Source organism: Phocoena phocoena, chromosome 16, assembly GCF_963924675.1.
Source record: "Phocoena phocoena chromosome 16, mPhoPho1.1, whole genome shotgun sequence".
NCBI classification, from domain to species: domain Eukaryota; kingdom Metazoa; phylum Chordata; class Mammalia; order Artiodactyla; family Phocoenidae; genus Phocoena; species Phocoena phocoena.
Window position 1 is genome coordinate 54,201,508 of NC_089234.1, and position 11,418 is coordinate 54,212,925.

General features: G+C 57.5%; 1 protein-coding gene across 1 annotated transcript in view; it reads right to left on the reverse strand.

The window, feature by feature from the left end:
* The window catches only part of ZMIZ1 (zinc finger MIZ-type containing 1), a 102,846-nt gene extending 92,404 nt beyond the window's left edge, over positions 1-10,442 (reverse strand). Inside the window, exons 1-2 of the mRNA XM_065894046.1 lie at positions 10,383-10,442; positions 4,209-4,322 (exon numbers count right to left, since the gene is read on the reverse strand). Coding sequence (XP_065750118.1) covers positions 4,209-4,322; positions 10,383-10,442 — 174 coding nt within the window. The remainder of the gene's footprint in view (positions 1-4,208; positions 4,323-10,382) is intronic.
* Positions 10,443-11,418: the final 976 nt, after the last annotated feature.

The window sequence follows — 11,418 nt, forward strand, 5'->3', positions numbered from 1 at the left end:
CCTCCTGGCCATGAAGCAGGACAGGCTGTCTGGGAAATGCTAAAGAAGGGGTTTCTGCTCCCAGCCGGTGGCTGGACTCTGACTTTCTATGAGGCAGTCAGGGGAACTGGCCTGTGCTTCAATCCTGCTCCATCCTATACTGTGCAACCTAAGGCAAGTTACTTAACCTCTCTGAGCCTCAGGTTCCTCTTCTGTAAAGGTACAAGGATGTCTCTCATTTCCAAGGTTGTGTGTGATGGGCTCTGCCAGTTCCATGTGTCCCAGTTCTGTCTCATGGCTATACCCTAAGCCCCTCAGGGCAGAGCCCTCATTTCCTACTTCGCTACCATTCTCAGTACTGGGGTGGACAGGTATTTGTGGCCACTGCTGCTGCTGCTTTGGAGTCAGGCATGAGACAGAGTTCTGGATCTGCCAATTATTCGTTGTTGTATCTCACCCAGGTGATTTAACCTCTCTGGGCCTCAGTTTCCTCATCTGTGGAATGGGTACAAAATCTCCTTCTTGCAAGGATGACAGCCAGGACCAGGCACACAGCTCAGTGAATGCTGTCTGTGACCATACACCCACGGCTTCAGCAGTGAACACTCTGAGGCTGTGGGGAATTCCTCCCTGGAGAGACGGGGAGGGCATTGCTGCTGTGCTAACTGGTTTCTGTCTCCCTTTCCCACCTCCTCTCGTACCCGTCTCCCCTCTCCTATGCTCTGGTCGCCTCAGCCTTTTTTCTGTTCTCCGAGCAGATCAAGCATGTTCCACCTCAGGGGAGGAAGGAGGAGCAAGTCCAGAGAGGCCTGACTTTGAGGGGGACCTCCAGAGAGGGGGCTCAGCCCTGCTGCTAAGGGAGGGGCCAGGGAAGAACCTGGTCCTGAAGGGTAAGTAGTGCCCGTGCTGACGCCCCTTGGGAGGGGCCGTGGGGCTCCTGCACTTCTGCATCCTGGCGCCAGAGGGCATGAAGTAGAGAGTGGGGCGGGGGGCTGCCAGAGTCCCAATGCTCTTCATCCCAGAGCCTGGCCCTGGTGTGGCAAAGATGTGTCCATTTACTGCCCAAGGCTAAGTGGTTTTTAATTTATATCCTCCAGGTAAGCCGGATCCAGAGGAATTTGTTTCCAGAGGTCACCCAGGGGATGATAGCAACCTGGAGGGCTCAGGCTGCCCCCTGAATGGGAAGCGGTGCGAGTGCGTGCGTGCGTGCGTGCGTGCGTGTGTGTGTGTGTGCGCTGTGGAGCGGGACGGGGGGTACTCGGCAGCCTCGCCCTGCCTAGGCCCCTTGGGATCTCTCACCTGTCCTATCTCATCCCTCCCCATGGGGCACGGCTGGGGCTGGGGATGCCCAGGGGGATAGGAGGACTGGCAGCAAGCAGGACCCTGGGGCTCCTGGGGGGGGGGTCAGTGGTACCAGCCTGGGACTGCAGCAAGCTGCTCCCCTTCTCTATTGCCTTGTTTGTAAAATAGCATTGATAAGCCTTTCCCTGACCCCTTGCAGTGTCTTCATAAGGATGCAAGGAGACAGTGCCAGGAAAATGCTGTGGGCACCAAGGGTGTCTTCTATGACCCCCCCCCACCCCCCAACCTTTCTTGCTGCTGGTTCTATTGTGCTCCAAGTGACAGTCAGACTCAGGTCTCTATGGCTGTGACCAGTGGGCCAAAGTCCCCTTTCTGGCTAAGCGGCAGGTCGGGGGTTCGGGTGGGGGTCAGAGCTGGCCATTCAACCAAGTGTATGCCTTAAACTGGGGTGCAGAGCTGGCACTGGGCTTTTGTCTACACAGTTTCCTGTGGTCTCATCCCCTGCCAATCAGATCCTACAGTTTTCCTTGGGCTCCCTCCTCCAGGAAGACCTCCAGAATCCCTCCATCCTACCCTCCAAGGATGCTCCCCTTCAGAGCTCACACAAATCACATCCCATCCCTCACCTGCTTAAGACCCTTCAAGGGCTCCCCATTGCCCTTCAAATCATCTCCAAACTCTTCTCACTTAGCTTGCGGGCTCTGTGTTCGTTGGTTTCTGCTTCCCCCTTTGACCTCATCTTGTACCCCTCTCCCTCTCCTGTGCTCCAGACATCTGAGACTTCTGTCTGTTCCTTGAACAAACCAAGCCTCGGGGCCTTTGCACTGGCAGTTCCCTCTGCCTGGAGCACCCTTCTCTCTCATCTTCCCCTGGCTGACTCCTTTTTGCTCTTCAGGTCTCAGCTGGAGGTCACCTCCACCAAGACTTTTCCTGACCACCGCCCTGCCCCCTCTTACAGGGCGCTGGATTACATCCTTACATACTCCTTATGTGTTTAGCGTCTGCCTCCCCATTGGAAGGTAAGCTGTTTGAGAGAGGCCCATCGTGCTCACTGCACACCCCTCGGGGGGCCCCTGTGCAGGACCTGCCCACGGCAGGGACTTGGTGAATGTTTGTTGAATGAAGAGTTGAATGACAGGGCTGGGGCAGGGCCAGTTTCTAGTCATCTCCTGTCCACCTGCCCAGCCAGCCTGGCCAGGGCCATTGTTGGATTCAGCCTCAGGTCCCCACCTCCTAGGCAGGGCCAGGCTTGGGATGGGGTGCTGGGGGAGCGTGGCAGCCCCCCTTCCCCCTTCACTTACGGCTACCAGCAGCTGGGATGGGAGTAACATCTGTCTCTGCCCGCAGGGCTTAGCCTGACTCAGGATCCCCACAAAGAGGATTAAGGGAGCTGGGTGAGGGAGGGGGAGCTCAGGGGGCTGGAGAATAAGGAGGGCTGGGCAGTGCAGGCTGCCGCCCGATTTGGCCCTGTGGCCCTGAGGGAGCCAGATGGTGTCAGCTTCGGACAAATGGAGGAGCCCGGGGAGGGTCTTGGCTGCATCCCTGCTTCGCATCCCTAATGGCCAGAAATATCCCCTCTAGAGGCAGACGGGTCTTGACTTGAATCCCAGGTCCACTTCTAAGTGGCTGTGTGAACTTGGGAAGTCAGTCACAACATCTCGGTTTCCTTCTCTATGAAATGGGGAAGAAGACAGGACCAGACTTCTCTGAGGACACAGTGAGAAGGCGTATCCAGCGGGCCAAGCTCAGTGTCAGGCACAGGACAGGTGTTCTGCAGTGATGGCCTTTCACCTCTCTCTTGTCCTGGAGGTTCTCAGAAAACATGGTGCCCTTGAATTTTACTTATTGTTCCCGCCTAACCAGGCATAAGTCTTGGCCTCTCCTCTCCAAGCCTTGGGGTAGCTGGGCTCCCCAGCAATGTGTTTACCCACGTTCCCTTTAAAGCTGACTCAGGACCCTCTGAGCAGCTGTCCTCACTGGCCGCAGAGGTGCCCTCACACTTATGGATATAGGCCACGTGGCTGGCGACAAGCATAAGCTTTGAGCTCCTTCCGCGTGGCTGTCGGCCAGCAAGCTCCGAAGCTTGGCAAATGATACCGCTAGCTCTGGGCCTGGCCTCTGCCCAGCTTGTATCCTAGACCTTTACCAAGCTGAGCTAATCTCAGTTCCCTGGGTTCTGTTGCACATCTGGGCCTTGGTGTGTGCCATTCCATGTGCCTAGAATGCTCTCGCTATCCTCAGCTGCTTGCGCAGACGTATCAAACTCCTACAGATGTAGAAGTGGCTCCTTTTCTCAGTTTTCTGCAACCTGCCCACCACCCAGGCCGACAACACTTCCCTTCTCTATGCTGCCTCCATTTTGTACACGATTTTTTTCTCAACCGTCTCTTTCCACATCTGTCTCTCCCCTAAAGAGGGAATCAGGCTTGGCAAGGTCTTACTCATCTTCAGTTTCCCAGGACTTAGCAGAGGGGATTGTACATGATAAACGAGGGATCAATCAGTGTTCATCTGGATGGATGGATGGATGGAATAGGAGCTCAATAAACGCTTACATGAATGGATAGATGGCTGGCTGACTATAAAAAGAGCTCAAAAGATGTTTACCTAAGTGAATGAATGAATGACTGGATAAAAGGAGGGCTGAAAACCCTTCAAGAGTCTCTCTGCTTTACTTATGATGGAACATTTACTCCCATCAGACTTGGAACTCTTCAAAGTAGGATCTGTGTCCTTCTCACCAATTGTAAAGAACCCATGTCATCCCGAGGACTCTGTCTCCCCATCAGACCAGGTTCCCTGCGGGTGTATGTGTGTCAGGGGTACACACAGAAGGGCCCTCCCCTCCAGCAGCAGCCTGGACAGGCGCACTAGTCCCTAGCCATCCTCCCTGGGTGCAGGCACAGGCGGGGCGAGTACAGACTCACCGTCAAACAGCCCATCAGGCTCTGCTCAAAGGGCCGCTGGAAGGCTCGCGGGTCTCCGCACCAGTCCAGCAGCTCCGTGGCAGCATTGTGGAAGTTGGCAGGGTTCTGTAAGTGCTGTGGGAGAGGGAAAGGAGAGGCAGCATGAGGATCCAGGAGTGAGGCCAGCACACGCTAGTGTGAGAGCGTCTGGGGCCGCAAAGACCCCAGGCATCCCTGGGGAGGAAACACACAGAAAGGGGCAGGCCACGAGTAATGGGTTTTCTCAAACTCCTTCTCATCCACCTTCCCTCTGCACCTCCAAGCCCAGCCCAGTTCCTGGTGGCGTGGGGGATTCGCGGCCCCATCGCAAAGATAGAAAAACCAGGGTTTAGAAAAGGGCACTAATACTAGACACTAAAATGTCTTCTGGATGCTGGCAGCGGGGTAGGAAACCCTGTGGGCTTCAGGAGGGTGGCATGTAGCTCCCATCCTTGGGGCTGCTGGCTCTCCCTGAGTCAGGACAGACTGGCCCTGGAGATTCCTTCTTGATGAGCACCCACCCCCACCCCTGCCCCAGTAACCACCACCACCATGCTGCCTGCTCCGGCTTCAGCAAGCCCTGCCATAGCCAAATAGTCAGAGCAGGGGCGTCAGAAAGAGGCCTCCAGGCCACACCCAGCCGGGAAGGTGCACTCAAGCGCACTTGTGCCCAGGTTACTGTCACACCGTGGTCAGGTGTTATGTGGCTTAGCCACCCCTATTCCCCAAACCCAGATTTCCTGGGCTCAGTCTGGCTCAGCTCGGGGGTGCAGGCCCCACCCAGTTACGGGGTCTGAGTTAACGGAGAATGAATTCTGGTGCCAGGGCCTCTAGATCCTGCTTCAGAGCCAGGCCACGGGGCTGACAGGGGTGGAGGGTGGCTTCCATGGCTACCCCTTCCTTCCTTAACACTTATCCGTGTCTTCCCAGGCCAGGCCGGACTAGGCACTGAGTCCAGGGTCATGAAGCAGGTTGGGGCTGAGCTGGGACTCCAGGGCTGGGTGCGACCGCCTGTGGGTCCTCCACCAGGACACCTAGAAGGTGTCCACAGGGGTTGGAGTGTAAGCCAGCTGCAAAGGGGATGGTGGTACCTTCTGGGATCCCTGTGTCCTCGGTGCTGGGAGAGACTGGGAACATTAGCTGTCCCCAGGGCAGTGGCTCTCTCCCAACTTGCAGTGAGAGTCTGCCTCAGAGCCAAGGCAGGGAGGGGTCTTAGGAGCTGCCAGGTCTCAGAATTGGGAGGCGAGCCGAATGTGCTGGGGGAGCCCCTGTGGGGCTGGTGCCCTGGAGTCATACTGCCTTCATCCACAACTATCTACTGACCTAGGGCAACCCCTCCCCTCTCTGAGCCTCAGTCACCCCATCTGTAAAATGGGGATGGCAGATCACGGCTTGGTGGTGGGAATTTTTGTCTTGCTTAGGGTTTCATCACTGCTATTACAATGTGGTTTGTGAAAGGCAAGATTTAAAAGTGGATGGAGGAAAGTGAAATGAATTGGGGTATCCTCCCTCTGTGGGAGCAAAGGGAGAGGGAGAGATGAAGGAGAGAAAGAGGGCAAGCATGCAGCGACACAGCCCTCCGTTAGGGGGCCACGGTGAGGATCAAACAAGACGAGGCTTATACGGCCCCTGGCAGAGAGCCTGGCGCGTGGGATGCTCCCACGTGGGGCTGCCCTTGGCCCCGACTCTGTCTCCCAAAGGCTCCGCTGTGTACTCGGCAGCTCCCGCCCTAGCCCCACACACGGCTCTTTCTGCAAAGACAGAGCTCCCTGCGTGTAATCTTCCTGCAGAACACGGGAGGACATCCACGGCTAGAAGCAGACCCTTTGAGAGGGCAGCACGGGCCCTTGCCTCTGCCGCCCGTGCCCTCCCTAAAACCTGCCCCCTCCAAGGCCACGGGCGGCATCTGGTCTCCACGTGGAAAGCCATGCAAATCGGTTAACTCCCTGCCTAGCAGTCTCCCTCTGCTAACTGACTTATTCCGTTTATTTCCATGATGTCACACCCAATTAGCAGGGTCAGCAACCACTGCCTGGTGCTCTCAGAGTCGCCCACCTACAGCACTCCCACCCTCGGCACACCTCTTTGGGGCTCTGGGCTCCCAGTCTCATGGGCCCAGTTTTGTTCTGGCCCCCAAGGGTCCAGCCCACCTCTGAGCTTCTCCACTCTTGACCCAGCCAGTTCACGTGGCCTTCGGCATGGGCTATGGGTAGTGACTCATGGGCGCAACTCACTGGTAGAAAGGACGTCAGGCACCCCATTCAGTAGCTATTGCTTTGTGGCTCTGTGGCCTTGGCCAAACCTCCTGCCCTCTCTGTGCTTTTGTCATCTGTTTTAGACTACAAGGTGGCTACGTGATGCAGTGAAATGAACAGGATAGACCCGGACCAAACCCCATCTCGGCCACTGAGTCACACAGCCTGGGTGTGTTCCTGAGCTCCAGATCTCTCATCTGCAAAACGGGGTGGGGACAGCTTGCAGTGCTGCCGCAAAGTCTAGAACCAGCATACGTCATGACATCCCCACTACAGAGCAGGTGTCTGGTAAAGAGTGCTATTGCCCGATACGCTAGGACCTCTGTACAGTTTCTTGTTTCTCCTGCAAGCTCCTTGAGAGCAGAATTAGGGCCCCATTCACAGAATTAGGGCCAAGTCCATGCATTAGTGGTTAGTGAGCAGCTAGCTGGCCAAAGGATGGTCCATCTGCAGAGCTGGCCAGCAATCTGGCAGCTTCAGAACGGGTCCCCAGTGGAGAGGCCAGGGCTGGGTGGGCTGAGCTTGGCTACCCTTTGATGATATGGGGATGGGAGCACAGATTTGAATCACAGGCAGAGGCCTCCCTGGCTGTGGCTGTTACTGGATACTAATACCTCATCCCTCCCCAGGAAGCCTGCCCATCTCTACAATTTCTCAGAAGATCCTCCTGGGCTATATCCACTGGCCTCTGAGTCTGTTGGAGCAGGAGCTGGGGACACCAATGCCCAGATTAGGAACTGGCTACCCAGACCAAGTGATGAATGCATTTTATCAGTCCATCTGTGAATCAAATCATCCATCCATCCATCTACCCATCCACCCATCCATCCAAAAATCAATCAATTCATCCATGCATCTATCTACTTGCCCACCAACCCATTCATCCATTTACTACTTTATCCGTCACTCATCCATCCATTCATCTACCTATCTTCTTATCCATCCAGAACTTATCCAACCACCCACTCATCCATTCATTCATCTATCCATCGTCTATATCCACCTACCATCCGCTCACCTAACTGCCTTTCCACTTGTCCATCCATCCACCCATCCATTCATTCCCTTAGCTATCGATCTGTCAGCCCACCCCTCTCTCATTCTTCCCCAGCGTATCTGGGCCCCACCCTGGCCTGGACTCTGATGACTTACAGAGGAATACGGCACATCCCCTGCCCTTGAGGAACTCAGCCTGGTGGGAGACCTGATGTACACCTTGCAGGGCTTGTATCTTAAGGGAGAAAGAGCAGGATGGGTGAGGTAACCGGGTGCCCAGGAAGCACCAGGGCTCAGAAATGGGAAGTGCAGATACTCAAAAGGGCACCTGGGGTTTGGGGAGGTTGCTGTGCGGGAATTAGCTGATTTGCATGGCTTTGCACGTGTTGCCCAGATAAGCCCGTGGGGACATGAGTAAGGCATGTTGTAGAGGGGGCACTGGTTCTCCCTGTACTGAGAAAGGAGAAAGGCAGCTGAGACAGAGGCCTGGAGGGAAGATGGATAGCCAGGTGCTCGGGAGCTGGTGCGTGCCAGCAATGGCTAGAACCGGAGTGGGTGGACAGGGAAGGCTGCGCCATAGAAGTCAGGCAGGACCGAGAGTCGGGGGCTGTGAGGCCCCCGATGGGAGCCACAGCTCCACCAGCCAGAGGTAGGCACAGCCAACACGCATCATCCTCAGGGCACGCAGACCTTTCTCTTCTAATTAGGATATGGGACATCTGAGAATTAACAGTCTTCAGCCAGCCGCGGTCGCCCTCTGGGGCAGCTGAGGAGCAGACATCAGTGCTGAGCTGTGTGTGCCTGGAAGTGCGGGAGTGGGCGTGGAGGACACAGGGAGCTCTGGATAGCCCGGGGTGGGGTGGGGGGGCATCTGGACAGCCTGCTCACCCTCACAGGTGTGCCACTCTGTGGCCCAAACGCAGAGCTCTGTGTGTGTGTGTGTGTGTGTGTGTGTGTGTGCAGGGCGGGCCGGGGGAGGGCAGTGGAAGCGATCCCTGGCTTTTCAACAGCTCTGGGACCCAATGGCTGGGTGTGCACCACGATGCCCATTTACAGACGACGGGAGATGAAGCGGTGACTTAATCAAGGTCAGGACACCAATGAGTGGTGGAACGGGGGTTCAGGCTCGCTGACTGGTAAATCTGAGTCCTGTGAGCCATGCTTCGAGAGGGCTGCTCCTGGGTGGGCTTCTGCCCCCGCTGGATCCCTGGGAGGCCCAGGGACGAAAGGGCACCCTGATTTCTGCAGGGAATCAGACGCAGAGAGAAAATACAAGTTGTGAGCAGGTTTTAGGGGGAGCTGTTTGCCCAGCACACAGAGGGCTTTGGCATAGGGGCTTGACTGTATTATTGGGGGTGGAGCCGTTGACAGCTGATCCCTCATGGGCAGAAGAAACTGGGTCAAAGGCAGAGCTGGGAGAGAGTCCCGCAGAGCCTAGAGGCGGAGGAGAAGGAGGGAAGGGCAGAGGAGGAGCCCATCGTCTGGTTTCTATTCTGTGACGGGGAACAGAGGCGTAATTGGCGTTTGGGAGAGCTGCTCTGCGGAGTTCAATCTGTAACAAGGCTTCAGTTTCCTCTCCTCAGACCCGGCCCAGGCTTCCGAGATTGCTCTGTGCGACGCTAACGGGACGGAACACATCCCTCATTCCTGCCGACTAGCCTCAGCTCTACTGGGCCCTGGTGTTCGGCGGGGAGGGGGCATGCTGGGTGGGGGTGGGACTGTGAGCTCTGCCCCTGCCTCCCCCCTGGGGTCCTGAGGCCAGAGGGCTATGCTGGCTACCTGAGCTGCCAGCTAAGCCCGCCTAAGCCAGGGGCCTCGCCACAGCTGTCCCCTCCCTGTCACTGCGACACTGAGGACAAGAGCCCCCGCCACAGTGAGCTGATCACCTGCCACGTGCCAGCCTGGGCTACGTGCTCCGCCCACAATGTCCTCAGAGCATCCTACGAGGTCGGCCTTATTGGACCCACTTCACGGGGGAAACTGAGGCTCAGAGAAACAGAAGGACAGGCCTGAGATTATACCGTGGGTGGATATGTGGAGGAGTGAGGATTTGGGCTCAGGTCGGTTTGATGGCAAAGCCTCTGCCCCTTCCGCCATATCTCCTCCTTCCTGGAGTAAAACAACACCGGAGCCTGTGCAGGGACACTGCTGCCCTGGGCTGCAGGGAGGCTGAGCCCAGAGGGTGGCCGCATCACTCCTGGTCACCACTGGGGGGCATCTGCCTGCCCAAGCGTAACCAGGCTTCTTAAAGGGGGGACCTCTGAGCCCACCGTGAGCAATCCGGACAGGGTACTGGCAGGCGAATCGCGTCTTAAGCTTGGTGTGAGCACAGGCAGGAGGGGGAACTTGTACCCTCTGGGACGAGGCCCTGCTGGCACCTGTGGGGCAGGACTGTGTGACTTTGGGTGACTCCCTTCCCTCTTCTGGGCGTTGGTTTCCTTTTCTGTAAGACGGTTGAATTTCCCAGGACCTTTCCTTTTCTATTTCTTTACAGAGAACCCCTGGAGCAGAGGAAGCGGGGAGCTTGGGTCTGGGAAGGAGATTAGGCACTTCACTGCATCCTCAAAACAGCCCAGAGTGCACAGCAGAGCTCAGAAAGGGCACGGCGCTGGCCCAAAGTCATACAGCTGGGAAGGGAAGGGAAGGGACAGGAGAGAGCCGGCCTTTGAGCCCAGGTGAGTGATTCCAGTGTGAGGCTGGTCCGTGCCAGCTACATTCTCGCGAGGTGGGCAGCTGGGGAGACTTAGGCAGTCGGCCTGGCCCACTGTCACCTCCACCCAGCACCTTGGGTGCTCAGCTACACAGTGTAGAGCATCCCCACTGCTCTGCCCGCCTCGCCTGCCCTGCCCTCGCCAGCGGGCCTGGCTGCCAGAGGCGGAGGGGCAAGCCCGGGCCACACACCCACCTGCTTGATGCACTGCAGGCGGTCATTGGTCTGTTGGATGTGCCTGTCCATAGAATTCATTCTGGCCGTTTCACTGGGTTCTACCCGAGAGCCATGAACGTTGTCCAGCCTGTGAAGACAGAGGAGAGTGGGTGTCACTGGGGTTGTGTCAGGCCCGCTGGCCTCATCGCCACCCTCCTGCCCCGACACAGGCGTGCTGGCCTCAGTGGCTCCCAGCGGGTTCCAGGGCCCTTCGTGAGCTGTGGTGGCCTCTGCCCCGGGCAGCCCCGCGCTGGAAGGAGGAACTGTGGCCACGGCCAGCCAGCGCTTCTCCACGCTCAGCCCTGGGGGAACCCCATCTGGGCTGAGGGCAGGAGGCGCTCCTGGGTGCTCTCTGTGGGTGGCTCATGTGGGCACTGGGCAGGCGTGTCCACCACGCATTTCTACACACACGTGCGAGTTGGGCGGCGGTGGTGGGGATGACGGCTCCACCCGCAGGTTCCCGGCACAGGGCTTACCCACTCGATGTGGCTGTGTGTGTGTGTGTGTGCGCGCGCGTGTGCACAGGGATCTTTCCACATGACGACCTTGACTGCACGTGTGGTCTAAGCGCAGCAGCCCCGTCATAGGTGCCCTCCCCGAATCCCCCACGCCTTAGAGTTTGCAAACCACAATTCCATGTTTCCCCTTTGCCCTCCCGGGAAAGAAGGAGGGCAGCCCTCAGCACCGCCCCCCTTTTCCAGATAAGGAGACTGAGGCTCAGAGAGAGGAAGGGAGTTACCCGGGGTGGCACAGGGAGCCTGTGTCAGAGCTCGAACGAGGCCCCGGCGCTCTGACTGCCAGTTCACGGCCGAGTGGGTGGGGGACACAGCTGTCACACTCAAGAGGCTCACTCTTCCTGAATGGCGCTGGGCCTGGGGCACATGAGCACGCATGTGAGGAGGCCCCTGGAGCCCCCAGGCCTCTTCAGGGAGGCCTCGACTGCAAAGGCAGAGATGGAGATAGCGATGGAGGAGGAGAGGCAGCGAGACAGAGAGAGAAGAGAGAGGTTTCACCT